Here is a 16,123-nt window from a genome sequence, read left to right on the forward strand (position 1 = left end):
GTCTGTTGGAACTACTGGAAAAGAGCTACCACTCTGATCTGAGCCCATCAGTTTGTTGGGTCTGGGGTCACTAATCCCCACTTTCCCTCTTGGGTGCCATTCGTTCCCTTGTTGTCCCAAGGTTGATGTGCTCCCTGGTCATTGGCTGTAGGACGTGTCTCCCAGAGGTGGTGGTGTCTCGGTGTCACTGTGGAGCTGTGTCTACCCTTTAGCGGCTGCCTCTTATCTCAGGAGGGCTCTCTTCTGGAAGGTGTGGGACAAGACAGGACTCACAGACTTGGCACCAAGTCACCTTTCTCTCTGGCCCCCAGAGTTCCCATCTTGGTGGACTCCTTCCGTTTACAATCTGGGGGCCCTGCTTTGAAGGCTGGGGGAACCCCAGCATGGGGGGGGAGGGAGGGCAGGACTTGCTGTTGGCTGCTTGGGGTCTGTCTGTCTTCTCCCGACCCTGTTTCCTGCCCTTCTTCCTCACTTACGCTCTCCACTTTGGTGTTTCTGTCTCTCCTTTCTTATCCTGCTTCCCTCTCATGGATTTCACTTCAAATTATACAGATGTTGGAGACATGGAGCTCAACCTTCTCTGGCTGTTGACCTGAGGCTCGGAGAGACAAAAGGATCCATGGGAGGGCAGCCAGTTGAATGCAGAGGATGATGCAGAGTTTCTGGGCCCAGACCTGACTGTGCACGGCCCACTTTGCCCTGGAGGCCAGTCTGGACTACGGATGAACGCTGGTGGCAGGTGGACAGCTGTCTGCTTCCCTGCTCCCTGCCTCCACCGCCACCTTTCCCCTTCTTGTTCTCTCCCTATCCTACTCCTATGCCAGAAGCACAATTGGGTTCAAGATTTCTACCCTCTGTTAAAATGCTGGGGGTGGGCTAGACTGATGAGATCACTCATACTGAGGTGTGGCTTGCCAAGAAGACTCACAACAGGGATGGCAATTCGTGCCCTCGCCGGCACCAACTCCAGCAAGCTGGAGGGCTGTGTCGAGGAGGATTCAGAGGTTGATCTGGCTTCATGTGGAAGGGATGTCTGCTGCCAGCGCTTGCTGGTAGCATGCTTGCTGTCCCTATCTGGGGGCATTATCGCCTCCCGAGACATCTGCTTTGTAACTGAAGACAGAGCCATAATTAAGAGAATGTTTAGATACCATGTGGCTGGAGAGACAAGTTGCCCCACCTGTACGTGGTGGAGGCTTACCTGTGGCCAACCTTCCCCTCTGCCTGCTTCCAGCCAGAGGCATGAGAAAAGACCCAAATCCCAAAACTGCATTTTTATTATTTTTTAATAAACTTTATTCTATATTACAAATAGGTTTTTTTTTGTTCTGAACTGCAAAATAGGAATGCCTTATATTTACATACACAGGTATACAATTAATTATAACAAAGGTACAGAAGCTTGCCTTTACCAAGTTACAACTGGGCTCCAATTTAAATAGCATAGGTTTCCTTTTTAAAAACTTTATTTTTTTAAATCCTTTTTTTCTTAATCTTACTAGGATACTCTTTTTTAAAAATCAAAACCAGAAGACCCTCTTCCTCTAATCGATTCCATCCACCTATCTTTGAGGCTCATTATAACACTGTTGTCTAAAGATATGTTTTGCTTTGTTCTAACAAAGTGTCAGTGTTCAAGGTGGGAACTTTATGGAAGCGGAGCTGGGGTGGAGCTGGAAGGGGGTGACCGGAGCAGGACCCACCTGCCCTACCCCCTTCAGCGGCCTCTCTCCAAGACTCGAAGGCCTCTGCTGTTCCTCAAACCACCCACTCATCCTACCCTGTTTCTCCTCTTCCCTCTAGTCTTTGACTTGACTCTGGGTCATGTGATCAGGCCAGCTTCCCCCCCTCTGCCCGGGCTCACAGCTCACTCATGAGCAGGTCTCTGTTGGTGGTACCCTGGCATTGCTGGTTACTATGGTGACTACTCGGCAGGACCCTGCTGGAAGAGACGGGCTGGTCCTTACCGGCTAAGGTGGGGAGGAAGCCAGTTGCACCCAATCCTTCCTGTCTCCGGGGCCTTGGGTTCTTGCTCTTGGTTGGCATTGCCAACACATGACTAGGCAAGGCCTTCAGGCCTCAGGGACACCAGCCCCAGGCAGGGGGTGATGGAGGGGAGGGTCATCTACTCTAAAACACAAAGTCATTAGTTTCCAAATGGAAACAAGAATCTTTGAGGTAAACTAGCTTTTCTTTTTAAAGAACGGAAGGTTTAACGAGCCAACAGCTGGGGAGAACGCTGGGGAAGGGAGGAGGCAGGACAACACAAGAGACACGTGTCGCATCTTGGTCACAGGCCTGAGCCGCATCCAGGGGTCCTATTGGGTGAGCGGTCTCACTTGGTGAAGTGTCCTTTGCATTGCTCTTTAACTGTATCCTCTGTTTTGAATTCCACTCTTGAAAGGGAGCCCTTCCAAAATGTGCTTGACTCATAAGATCAAAGATACTAATAAAAGATGTTCTAATTCCAGTTTAAAAAAAAATGGTAGAAGATGAACTGCATAGAACCTGTTGTCTATTTGCCATGAGCGTTTGCACTCTCAGGGGGAGGGTGCTTGGTCCCTCCATGGCCCATCCCCAACGGGGTGACCCCTCGGTCTGAGGAAAGCTGGTGGGGACTGCAGGGGGCTCAGCCACACCAGGGGCGGTCCAGAGAGCCAAGACTGGACAAAGTGAAAGGGGGTAAGGAGGAGGGGGGTGGGGCACACCTGACCAAGAGCATTCCCCCCCCACCCCCCTCACTATCTCTGCCAATGAAGACAGAAACCTCTTTTAATTTCATTAGGGATTTTGTTTCATTCAGCTTTGCTGAGCTGGGGTAGTCACCAGTCTACTCATGGAATTTAATTGGGACTCTAATGAGTATGCATTACTTTTACAACCAAAAAATCCTCTATATTTTATAAAGTTGGATATTCCCCAAATTAAAAAACAACAACAACAACAATTTTATCAGGGAGCAAAGACTTGTAGTTTAAAAAAAAAAAAAGTTTCTCTTGAAAGTCCAAAACTTTTACTACAGAGATTCCTTTGTGGATGGGGGGGTCTTTTTCTAAGTTTTCCAGTGGAGGGCTTTGCCACTCTCAGAGCACCATGAGGATGGAGGCCCATGGTTTCCCAGCCTCTCTCTGGAGCTGTCTCTCCAGTGGCACCTGTTGGGGCGAGGCAGCAGGAGGTGGGAGGGGAAGGCCTGGCATCACAGGCTCCAGCCATCCCAGGTGCCCAGGAAGCACCGAGAATATTAGCAGCCATGGAGGCTGCTTCCCCAGGCACGTCCACATCCGGGGAATATCCTGGCCCATTTTTTAACAACAGGGGGAGCCCCCCAGCCCCAGCCCCCAGGCTCTTCTCATCCCTCTCAGGTCACAGGTGAAGAGTTTTGTTTCTCCCTTCTAGCAGTTTGGACTTTACACCCACACCTGGGCTCCCTCCTTAATTTCCAACGCTTAACATACACAAACAAAAACCAAATGACCTCAGACCCCAAATAGACAGTTCACATACAGGTTAAAGAAAAAAGGCGGGGCTGCAGGGTCAGGGGCTCTCCGTCACCTGTCCTGGATGCTGACGGGAAGCATGCAGGGTTTACAGGTGGTCCTTGACGTGAACTAGGAGTGAGAGGAAAGGCCAGGAAGGAGCCTGGATCCACCTGGGGCAGGGGCTTCTTCCAGGGACTCTGGTACCTGGAGGTTGTTCATGCCTAGACATGCCTCTCAGAGGTCTTTCGGACCCATGCCAGGACCACCTGTTGGGGCGGCCCATTCCTGCAAGGACCGCGGAGGGAGTGTCTCTGGGCCTGCAGAGCCTCCCTGCCTCTTCCCCTCCCTCCTTGCTCTCTGAGAGGTGGGAATGTTTGCTCTTGATTAAGAATAATTCACTTTAACCCTCACGAGGTTAAGTATTTGACTTCACATCCTGTGAAGCCCAAAGAATGTCGCCTCATTCCTGAGAATGGAGACAGATGGAAAACAGGGCTTTGCCTGTTAGGTCAAAGCGAGTGGTTGTTTTGGGTTCTGGAAACATCAGCAGGACTTGGCATGGGGCGGGGGGTGGAGGTTGCTTGAGAAATCATTGCTTGTGGCTCCTCTGATGGGGGACCCCCAGGGCCCAGGTGGGACTGGGGACCCCCAATCACTCAGGGAGGCAATGCTGGGAATGGTGGCAGGGGCTTGCCCTGGGGGGGTGGGTTGTGAGGTCTGAGGCTCCTGTGCCAGGAGGTCCGCAGCCTTGGGTCAGAGCTGCGGGCAATGGGGACAAGGGGGTGCACTTGCCTCTGCGGGGGGAGGGACACTCTCAGAAGCCAGACATGCAAGGGGAACGCAAGCAGAGGGCCTCAGACGGGGGAATGGGGTACTGGGACACTACCTGGACATTAGCCTAGGGCTGGGGGTGTTGAGAACCAGGCCTGAGTGGCCAAGGTCAGCGGCCTTACCTGTCAGCGGGTCCCACTCCTGCCTGGCACAGCTCTGGACAGTCTGCTTCACTTTGGGATGATTGAAGAGGACTTCTCTCTCTGACCCTAGCCTGGGTCAGGCATCTCGGCCCAACCTGTCCACCCACTGGCTCACAAGAGGGAGGCTCTAGAGCCGACTCTGGGTGTGCATGTCCCAGGGGTTTGAACCTACGTTGGCCTGTGCACACTCAGGCTGTCCTCAGTCCCCGAATTAAAACCACATTGAAAGAAGGCAAGAAAAAGTATTTTCCTGAGGAATTAAGTGACACAGTAGCCATCTGCACTTAGTGGCCCTATTAGCAGGTACCAAGAGAGGCCGGCGTCTCTCCTTACAAGGAGGGACAAAGGATGACAGAGCCCAGCCCTGGGGAGACACCTCTCCCGAGAGGAATGACCTGTCCGCAGCCACCTGTCTCAGCTTCTCTCCATCCGTCCTTTTGAATTCAGGACGCCATAAAGCTGCCTGCCTTCCAGCACCTCAGCGTCAGCCCATCTCCCTCCTACGTTCAAAGTCCCCATCTAACCGAGGTCTGTTTTTCTGACTGTGTGATCTCCCGGCACTGCCTGGACCCTGGTGGTCTCAAGGGCGGGAGGGTGCAGGAGGCGGTTGGAGGGGAAGGTGAGAGAAGATGGGCCTTTCTTCCCTTTCTCTCTGCCTGGGACCCAAGAACCTAGATAAAGATTCCACCTTAAACAGAGTCATGACCCTGCAAATTCACAGTCATGGGGGAGGGCTCGAGGGGACCTTCCTTTCCTGGGGCCAGTTTGTCCAGCTCCCTTCTCTGCGGGGTGCTGGTCTGCGTGCCCCCCTCCAGGGGCAGCTCTGGGGGTCTCTGGCTTGCCAGAAGGAGATTGGGGGTCTCCAGGGGATATTCTGGAAAGACCATGGGAGCCAAGGACAGCTTTCCGACAACGCTGCCTTGTCTTTACTTGGAAATGTATCACATGTGCGCATGAATCCAAATGGAAAAAAAAATTGTAAAAGGAACAGAGAAAGGAAAGAGAAACAAACAGAAAAGGGAAAGAGAATTTTTGCGGACAAGATGGGTAGCAGCTCCGGGTGGTCCTCTCCTGTTTCTCCAGCCCAAGCAGGCCGCAGAGGCTTCAGCAAACAACCCGCCTCCAGGAGGAAGGAGGAGAGCCAGGACACTGTCCTGTCCTCTCTCTTCCCGACATCGAGCTTTCTCTGAGGTGTTTGAAGCTTCTCTTGTGACAAAACCCGGGGCAGGGGAGGGTTGGGGAGGGGGGTTCTGTACCGACGAAGGAACAATAACAATAACAATAATAATCCGGTAAAAAATAAAAGCTTCAGCAGAACCATGATAACAGTCTTCTTTTCTGCCTGCTAATTTGTTTTCCTAACTGTGCAAAACTTAAAAAATAAATCAAACACACTCATTCATACATGCGCTCACACACACACACACACACACACACTCGGTTTCCACTCAGCGAATCTGTGTTAAATATGTTTGTGTCTCTCTCCTCCCCAACCCCTCACGTGTGCAAATACATCTTCTGGCCACCGTGCCTCCTCCGCCCACCCGCCCGCTCTCACATGCTTCCTCTCTGGCCAGGGTCCGTGGCTTCCTGGGAGGAAATGAAATGGTCCAGGGCAGAAAGCCCATGCTTCTTCACCTGGCACTTCATTTGCCAAAACCTTTGGTTATCTTTTCCCCCCACAACGTACATCTTTCCCCCATTCTCCTCTTTCCATTGTTAGCTACTCGTGTTTTGTCCCCGTTTGTCCTCTCCTTCATGCCACATGATGCCCCGCTGTGGGTCACCTCCACCCAGCCTCCAGGCCAGTCCAGGCCTCCTTCGGCCACTGAGCACCCTGGTTTCCTACGGACCGGTGACTCTTCTTCCACCCACCAGCACTCAGCACAGAAAGCTAGTGTTGAAATGTCCTGAAGCTGCAGAATGAATGAGCAAGGATGGAGAAGAGAAACACCTCAGAGTCCCCTCCATAGGACAAGAAATCCTTTCGAGCTCTCTCTGCCTGCTCCTAGAGCAGACACACTCACATGCACACACATGCACACACACTCTCTCTCACACACACACACACTCATATCCAAAGGGGCCAGAGTTCTTAAAAGTACAGGGTGCTCCATGAACTTTGCTGGAGATGAAGTGGTTCCTTCCCATTTTCACCTGGGGCTCATTGTGAATGGATGACAGAGACTGATGTCTGATGCTCAGGAAGTGAAGGCAAGACAGGAACCTTGACTTGCAACCACACTTTAGGTGATGCTTCTCCTTGTCTCCCAGAGTGGGGTATAATTAGCCAGCAGGACTGCTAAGACAGTCTCTTGCTTATGGTGGGAAACTGGGCCAGATGGCATCTAAAGTCCCTTCAAGATTAAGGTTTCCATGACCCTACGTTAGACCGTCTCTTACCACGGCCCCTGCTCACCCGTGTCCGAGCACACGTTGCCTGACGGGCTGAAATGAGAGATCGGAGATGGAAGGACAGATGGAGAAACAGATGCCAGGGCCGAGGTCCATTGTATGTCTCTCTCTCATTGTTGGCCAGCTCCTTCCACTTGAGTCCTAGGTCCCTCCTAGACACTGCGAGCTGGGGACTGAGTTTGGCTGGCGTTTTGGTTTGTTTCTGTGAGGCTGTGCTTGAGCGTGGTTCTCTCCATGATGACTAGGGAGGAGGTGAGGAAGGGCAGTGACCGAAGAGACAGCAGGTGGTGAGGGAGTCATTGCCAAGTAGGTCTGGACAGTCCAGTGACAATGTCGTCTGCATAGCAATGGCACCAGGCTCTGCAGGGGGCCAGGGCCTCAGCTCTTTGCCCCAAGCTTCTATAGAGTTCTCAGGAAGGGGGGTGGGGACGGAGCCAATAAAGGCGGCTGGAGGTAGAATCTCCTGGATGTACTCTGCATTTTACATTGTCCCCTGATGAGTGCCGAGCAAGGAGGATGCAGGTAGGTGCTTTCTCTAGACAGCATCAAGGATCCGGCAACGGATGAGCCTATGACTATGGACGTGCTTCATTTGCATTTGGGGGTGAATGGAAAACAACCGATTCTGCCCAGGGTGGATGCCACCCTCTTTCCCTTTCTCCCCCTCCATGTTACATTTCTGCTGCTATGAGCCAGACCAGAAGGTTAGGAGGGTCTCCACAGTGGAATGCAACCGCTGCTTCTCCCGTCTGGCTTTCCACAGGCAGGGGAGGGGACAGGGCGGGTAGGTCCCTAGGAGCACTTGGAAGGGCTCCAAGAAGACTAGAAGGTGACAAGGTGGCCTCTGAATGCCAACCCAAGAAGTGAGAGGCAGCTTGAAAAGCACCTCTCTACTCCTTCCCCACCCCCTTAATCCTTACTCCTCCGTATGCGGGAGCTGTGGCCTTTCTTCTCACAGTTGCAACGGGGCCCAGACCCTGGTGGACCCCCTGGAGATAGGCATTTGGGAAGGGAGAGAGCCAGGTGATGTCTTCCCAGTGAAGGTAATACTGAGCTCATTGCCTCTTCCCTAGACCAAGGGTTGGCCCAGTGTGGAAGGTGGAGTAGCAACGCAGGAGCGTCCTCTCTCCATGGCTCCTCCTCCATCTTTGGGCCCCCTCTGCTGATGCCTGGGAGTCAGCCAGGAAAGAGAGCCCCTCTGATATCTTCTGGCCAGGTCCCCGTGTGAGCCTGGCCGTCCTGAACTCACTGAGGGGTGGTGGCTTGGTTGGATCATGTTGGCAGAGCAACTGAGAAAGAAGGGATGCAGGGAGGAGGGAGAGACAGAAAGAGGCGGAGACAGAGGCAGCGCTGTTCAGGGGATGCTGCTGACGCCAGTCGGAACTTGCACTTGGTAAAGATGATAATCTAGACTGAGGCACGGCTTGGTGTGTCCCTCCCCCCAGGGGCCCTGGAAGGACGGTTCTCAGCTGTCTAAGCTCATGAGGGTTATGACTTGTTCTAGTTTGTAGGCCAGTTTCTGCTTTCCGCACTGGTCGTCATGGTCCAGAGGTCCGAGGATCTGTTGAAGGGCCAAGAACGGGGAGGTTACTAGTTTGTGCATACGGGTCTGTGTTCCTAGGGCGTGCACAGACAGGGCGAGCGGGGTCAGGCTTGGAAAGCCACGTGCACACGAAGTTGCACACGTGAAGTCTCTGGGTCAGCAGGCAGCCTGGCTAACAGGGATGGAGAGGTGCAGGGGCACTCGGGGGTGGGGTGCAGCAGGTGGGTACCCCTGTGTCAGTGAGCACAGGGAGTCGGCACATTCATCAACATGTCTGAATAAATGCATGCGCTCTGCTGCCCACGTAAGACAGCTGGCAGTGGGCAGGAGACACCTGTTCAGAGATGTACCAGGTCCCTGCAGGTTAACAAACACACAGGCCTACCCCCACGTAAAGTGTGGTGCCTGGTGTCTCCGGGGAATGTGCTTTCATAGATACTAAGAAATCCCACCCCTCCTTCCTAAAAAGGAGTATCTTCCCCATCAGCTCCCTGAGGCCCCCTGATCCCACATTTAGAAAGTCATTTGGCTTTGCTTGCATGTCAACAAAAAAATATCCTTCCAAGGGGGATATCTCATGTTTTCCTGGTCACTAGCAGTGAATGATAACATCTGCCAAAGCCTTTTCTGGGATCAGATGGTTGGTAGAGAAGAATGACAGTGAGGACGCGATAAAAAATAAGTGAGAAGTTGACTCAGACTCAGGAGACGTGAGGCTGAATAACAGATCTAGAGTGTCTAGCTGGGTGATCTGGGGAAAAACACATCACTTCTCTGAACCCTCATTGCCTCATCTGTATAATGGGGGAACTCCTGGTCCCTGTGTGGGTGGCTCCCTTGGAGAGGACAAGGTCACCTAACACATGCGAGCGCCCTTCCCATGAAGTTTGCTCCACGAGGGGCACCTGACACGCAGGTGTGGCATCTCCTGGCGCTGGGGCTGAGGGGTAGGGAGGCAGAGGAGCCAGAGAGGAGGCTGAAGCCTCCAGAGGAGGCTCCCAGAGCTCTGGATTTCCTGGCCCACTTAGTGTATTTTTAAGTGGGGAGACCAAGGTGGAGTTGCCGACCTCTTAGCTGGCCCAGAACCACCAGTTCCTGGCGCTAGTATTTCATGAGGATGGGGCATTTTTACACCAAGAGTAGACGAGTGTCCTTGTAGACTAAAGGGCAGTGCTTGCAAGATGAGGCAGCTGTACTCCTGCCCTGGCACATCCTGCATCATCCTTACTTCTCTCATGTGGCCACGGGCAGGTGACAGCCTTGCCCGGGACCAGCACCAGCCTGCAGGCTGGCATCTCGGTCCCTCCCCTATGGGACCCACAGCTGGCTTCCCCTTCACTGGAGGCTTGCAGAATTATGCTGCTCACAGCCTGCTGGGGCCTCTTCTGTGGCCTGGGGCTCCTAGGCCCTCTCAGTGATGAGCGGGGAGGAGGCGGAGAACGGGGGGCACCGGCTCCAGCTCCTGTCACTACCTCCCACTACAGGGGAAGGTGGTTATGCTGCCGCTCAGACACAGGGAGCCTGGATTCTGAACCCACTTGGGCTAAGCCTGCATGAACTAGAACCCTCCCATAAGCACCTCTGTACTGGCCAGGAAGAAGGCAGCGTCTGCTTTCTTTTCCATCTGGGGAACTCTGTTCTGTATCTATTCTGTCCTGACCCTCCTCTCCCCTCCCCTCCCCTCCCTCTCCCACATACCATTCCCATGCAGCCTACCATGGGGGTGGGAAACTGCTTGCTTAAAGACAGTTAGATCAGGGAGAGAAAAGGGAAAAATAAAAAAGAGGGACAAGCAGGGAAGAAGTAAGAATTTAAAAAAAGGAAAGAGAGAGAGAGAAAGAAACCGCTACTTTATCTTAATATCTGAGAATGGGGATGAATGCCGAATTTGCAGAACGGAAGGTTTCTAGGGTCCCAGTCTGTGGAGCGCAGCCGCCAAGTCCAAGGCGGCGGACAGCTTCCCCAGCAGAGGCGGGGGTCGTCTGGGGTTCGTGCCGGGGCTCCTGTGCAGAGGCTGCTACACAGGCAGCGACTGTTCATCTCTGCCCCGTCCTTCCCAGCAGGTGCCAAGCAGGGCGGGCTCACCTCCTCGCTGTACTTGCCCACGTAGGAGAAGATCTCCGAGAGCGCGCTCATGGCGTTGAACTCGTTCATGTGCATCCGGGACTGCTCAGCCAGGTACGCGTTCATGTCCTGGTCGCTGATGGCCGGCATCTTCCCGATGTCCGAGTAATACCTGCCAGGGAAGGCGGAGGGGAAGAAAGAGCTGCAGCCGTGCGGACAGAGGCCCGGGCAGAGTGAAACTCCCGGCACGATGTCGGGGCCGGCGGATGGCGGGCACCACCCCCTGGGGACCACGGCGGGCCCTCTCCCACCTGCGCTTCTGGGCTGGCCCTGTACAGCTCGGGTGCAGGGGGAGGATGTGGCTCCGAAGTGGTCAGGGGAGGACCGGGGTGGGAGCAGGAGTAAGGAGGAGCCGTCCCCTGCCTCAGCCTGGCCCCCAGCCCCCAAAGGGCGCCCGGTCTAGCTCTTCTGTCCTTGCCACTCCTCCTCCCACAAACGCAAGAGGTGCCCTCCACTGGGCTCCACTGGGCTTCCAAGCGGTTGCTCTGCCTCGATGCCCTCCCCTCTCGGGGGGCTCCCTGGGCGAAGCGGGGGCGGCAGGGGGGCTGCGTGGGGAGAGAGGCTGGCAGAAGGCAATCAGTCACTGTCACTTGCAGCTGTGCACTGCTGTCAACTGGTTAATTAGACGCCAGCATTTACATTTTTAATTTCTGCAAGTTGACATTATATGCAGCGAACCCCAAATCCTCCACCAGAGGGGAGTTGTGCAGGGTCCTAATGAGGAACGGAAAGGCCCCAGAGCCCCCAGAGACACCCAGGCCCCCTTCCTGGGTGCTTATTGGGGGTGGACCACACCAATGGGCCTGGAGCCTACAAAAGCAGGGAGAGACATCAGGGCATCCGGGGAACCGCTCCCCGCACCGGAGTCCTGATCACCCCAGCTCAGCCTGCACTGAAAGCCTCAGCCCTCAGAGCAGGGAAGGGCATGCCTGAGAACCTGGAACAGAGGAGGGTGGTGGGACGGTGGCGGAGTGGGGATAGGCCAAGGTGAGGGAGGCATCGAGGACACACCGTTTTAGGAGAGGCACTGGCTCACCGGTGTAAGTGCAAGTGCCAGCGACAGGCCCCGGGGATTCCCAGAACTCAGGGCTTGATCGGGCGAGTGTGTGGCATCCTCGGAGGCTCTGGTGCCGTCTCAGCCTGGCCCCTCGGCCCTGTGCCATTCCCAGTCTGCACCTCTCAGGGTACCGCCCACGGATGCGTAAGTCCTGTGCCATCCCCCCTTCCATCCCCCTCTCTGCCCAGGAGTAGGTGACAAGCTGGAGAGGTGGCACTTGCGTGTTCCTCTAGCCATCAAGCTCGAGGGTCTGCAACTAAATGACAGTTCAATTTGCTGCCAGAGCCTTCCTGGGCCGACGAGGGCCGTGGTGGCCCCGCTGCCCCGAGCCATAGCCTTGCTGCGTCTGTAGACCTGGCGTTCATTCTGGAAACTTTCCGAGGGAGGCAGAGGGAAGGAGATGAAATCTGTGTGCTCTGGCAAAGGAAGGGGCTGGTCAGGGGGCGCCTCCTCTGACCTCAGAAGCCGGGCCACACACAGACACACTGGCCAACTGCTTTGTTGAGCTGATTGCCTTTTGGCAGGAGGTCTGGGCCCAGGGACAAGAGCTTAATGAGATGGCCTTTCTCGGAGGCGCCTGGGGCCGCAGACAAGGCCGTCCTGCCCCCAGCCCATGCGGACTTCATCCTTCACAACCTTCATCCAGGGCGGGGTCATGGCTGGTCCCCTGACCCCTGTCCCCCTCAGGTTCAGAGCCATCCCCATCCCCGCCCGGTTCCCTGTCCTGTTGCCTTATGGCTCCTTCACGCCATCCCAGAAGAGCCCGTTCTCTTCCCGGCCTGCAACCCACCCCTCGACAGCCTCAGCGTCCTCTGGGTCCTGGGTGATTTAATGACATTCCAGGTATAAATGTTCCGGCGAGAGACTCGATTCATTGGCACTATTTCTGGAGGGCAGTAAATGCCAACGTTCCATTTTATAGTGGAGACCCAGGGGTTTTGGTGGTGGCTCCCAACCTTGTCCCCTCCCGAGGAGATGTGTGCCACTGTCTCAGTGCACTGGTCGGCTAGAGGGCTGTGTGGTCAGGTCACGTTGGCGAAGACCATGAACCGATGATCTTCCTGGCTTCTCCACGGCCAGCGGCCCAGCGCGTCTCTGCTAACACACCTGTGTCCAGAGCTCCCTCCTGACAGTGACACTCTGTCACCTGTGGACAGGCAGACAGACTGAACGGGATGAAAAACCCAGGTCCTCACTCACAGGACATGACTGTCATCACAGGCAAAGACTCCTGCCATTTCCGTTGCCTGTCCGTGACACCTCTCACGGGTATGTGAATGGGCCATCAGGCTTTTTTTCCTCCTGTGGTATTTAGCTCCCCGGGGTGCACGAGAGCCCAGGTAAGGGACCACTGTCTCCACTGGAAATAGCAGGTGCCCAGCACTCTGTCCCTTCAACAAGGCTTGCCTCGGAGTGTGCTAGATGCCTGGTCCATTTCTCCAAAGAGAATATATAGAAAGTGTGTCTGTGTGTGAGAAAGAGAGGGAGGAAGGGGTTCGGGGTGGAGGGGGGAGAGGGCAGGGCTTCCAACCTTTTCATCTGAAGAAATGGGTGGTGGCTCACCCGGATGTGCTTTGCATTATGCTACCATTCATGTCCACATGGAGCAGCCCAGTCTCTCCTCTGCTGTCTCCGTGCAGAGGCCGCTGGATTGGACCAGCGCACGTCTGTGGTCACACACTTGCTCATGAATGCACCAGGCACATGTCCTCATCTTCGGCAAGTTCTAATTAGCTGAGCTGCATGGCCATGGAAGGCTCAATTTCCTGGATGAGTGTGGGTCTTGGGTCTGGCTGACGCTCTGCCTGGTTCTTGTCCCCAGCCCTGCCGGGTCCTAGCTGGGCCCATCCACCTGACAGGGCATGCTGACCCTGCCTTGACCTCTCCTCAATCCCCTCCAAGGCTGTGTCCCCCCCCTCTTGCCTTGCTAGCACCCCTTGAGCCTGATAATGACCTCACCCTGGATTCCCTGGCTGTGTGGGTGATTGCTTCCTTCTCAGCTCCCGCTGGGCTGGCCTTTGTGCTGGGCCCCGCCACCGCCACCGAGAAGGCTTATTGATTGTGAAGAATGCAATTATGCCCCGTTAATGAACTTCAAACAAGTGTTCTTATCAGCAGTCTGTGCAGTGAGGAAGGGAAAGGTCAGCTTGGGCTCGTGTACTTGAACTTCCTCCCAGGGGATTCGCCTGCAGGTGAGCCCCTTCAGAAGGGACTGATGCTCTGAAAGGCCCCCAAGAACTCCCTCTGGCTGGCCAGGACCTGGCAGGCTGGCCAAGACCACACTTGCTGAGGATGTCTGAGTTCCACCACTGGCCCTACCTAGCATTCTTTGCTGAGTTTGCTCATACCAGATGGGACGCCAGTACCCTTGTGGGTCCTTGGGGAGCTGTATGAAGGCAGGGTCCTAGAATGGTGAATTTTCTGCATTTGTGAACTGGGCTTCTAGGGGATGGGCCCAGTATGTGATGGCGGGTATCTCATCTCTGCCATTATGACAGCTCCAGTGATCACAAAAGTGGTCTCCAACGCCCTGAACTCTTAGAAGAACAAAGTTTTGTCATCTCTTCAGACAACCTCAAGGATGAAGGCATAGACATGAAAAATGCTTAGAGCCTGATGTTCTGATATACAGACACTTGGCTTGCAAGGCCCAGTACAAAAGTCTTTTCCTCTGAGAACTGTTCACTGACCTCTCCAGGCCCAGCAGAATCAGGCTCTTACTCTCCCAGCTGCACTATTACAGCTCCTGGGGCTTGTTGAATGCCTGTCCGTGTCTTCCTGGACCACAAGAGCCACAAGGGAAGGATCCAGTGTAATGTATCCCACGTGCCCCATACACTCTTGATGGAGACCATAAATGTTTGACCCACGGATTGATGAATAAGTTAATGAAATGTCTGTATTCCAATATTGCTCCCAGGGTGAACCGTCACAGTTTTATATTTTGAATGGATGGCTTCCTTAGGGGGCATTTTTAAATATTCAAAATTCTTAACCTTTTTTATGCTGTGACACAGGTGACAGATGATATTCTGATGTGTGGCACAGCCCAGTCCAGTTCTGAGCGGGTCAAGTGTGATTCCACTCCACTCATTCTTACCTGGAAAGCCTTGAGTGCAGGTGAGAGAGGCTAATGCTGCCGTAGGAATAACCTTGAGGCTCTACCAATTTAAAATGAGAGGAAACCCCCACTTAACACGATAATTCTATGGCTCTTGCTAATGATACAAGAACTACGACTGGTCACGATACACTGGGCTGTTCATGGTGACAACATCACTGAGTTCTGCTCTATGAGTGTAGTAGTTGCTTGCTGCTGGGGACCTAGACATCCTGCTCCCTTTCTCTGGGTGTGGCCATAAGCAAAAACCCGGATACTTGTAGAGAGGCAGCAGAGACTGGAAGTCTGCAGTAGAGCCGCTGACCATTAGCACTAAAAGGTATTTGGAGGCAGGAATGGGATGGGAGGATGGGAGGAAGAATGGGATGGGAGGACTGGGTTGGGGGAGTGTGGGTAGATGAAGAACTTCTAGGAGATACAAGCCAGCGTAGGTGTGATAGAATGATCTAGGCGGTTCAACCGACAGAGTTAGTGAGGTCTCCAGAATCCAGATGCTTCCCCCTGCTCTATAGAGGGGACCAGCCAGGGTAAGTCCTCTTTCTCAGCTGTGCTGCACGCAGGGTGCAGTCTCCCACAGCGAGTCACTAAGCCTGAGTCCTGTGTGGGCTGTCTGTAGGCTCAGGCAGTGACATTACCAGCGAGTAAGCCCTGGCCATAAGAGGTTGGGTTCTACCGACATTCTTCTGACCTGCAGGCTGCTGGTGCCCTGGGTAGGCTGAGGTGGGAGACCAGGCTCACAGTGGATGGTGATTGAGTTCTGTGCTTCTAGGCTTCACTTGCCAGCAAGCAGACAAACTCGGGGGCCAGGTTCCTCAGGCAGCGACAGCAGAATCGATCCATCCATCACCAAGTGAAGAAGCACTCTAGACTTGATCTCCAGACCAGTCCACACTGTCTCCTAATCCCCCTGTCTCTGTACCTCGTCCCAGAATGGGAGGAGAAAGGGTTGGGTGGGATCTTAGGCTAGTGAAAGATGACTCTCCCTAGAGTGCCACTGGTTGCTAAGAAACTGGCAGGATAAGAAATGGAAACCATCAAGCCACTCCTAAAAATAACCAAATGGACTGGGGTTCCTCATGACCCGTAGCAGCTGCGTGGCACAGATTTCATTTAGCACCGGGCGGCAGGAAGGCCATTAGCCCTGCGCATGCATTACTCTCACCCTTGACTGGCAAACTGTTCTGGGGAGTGTCCCCTCTGCAGATGCTTCAGCAATGCCCCCTGCCCCCCACGTCCCTGATTCTTTGCCCCCGACCTGAGGTCCCAGCACAGTGATGCCACACCAGTGCCCAGATAATCTGGCCTTGCTGCCACCTTTTCCCCCTCTCTCTTTGCTGAAGAGCTGTTGACCACACAGGAGGGCTAACCCTGTTTCTGGCAGCTCTATGGTCAGAAGAATGAGCTACCATC

At 54.3% G+C, this 16,123-nt stretch overlaps 1 protein-coding gene across 3 annotated transcripts in view; it reads right to left on the reverse strand.

Moving 5' to 3' along the window:
- Positions 1–1,268: 1,268 nt before the first annotated feature.
- PLXNA4 (plexin A4) overlaps positions 1,269–16,123 on the reverse strand; it is a 427,922-nt gene continuing 413,067 nt past the window's right edge. For all 3 annotated transcript variants that reach the window (XM_077857378.1, XM_077857377.1, XM_077857379.1), the window contains exons 31-32: positions 10,497–10,647; positions 1,269–8,429 (exon numbers count right to left, since the gene is read on the reverse strand). In XM_077857378.1, the coding sequence (XP_077713504.1) occupies positions 8,334–8,429; positions 10,497–10,647 (247 nt within the window). In that variant the 3' untranslated portion in view covers positions 1,269–8,333. The remainder of the gene's footprint in view (positions 8,430–10,496; positions 10,648–16,123) is intronic.

The sequence above is a fragment of the Canis aureus genome, chromosome 18, assembly GCF_053574225.1.
Source record: "Canis aureus isolate CA01 chromosome 18, VMU_Caureus_v.1.0, whole genome shotgun sequence".
NCBI lineage: Eukaryota > Metazoa > Chordata > Mammalia > Carnivora > Canidae > Canis > Canis aureus.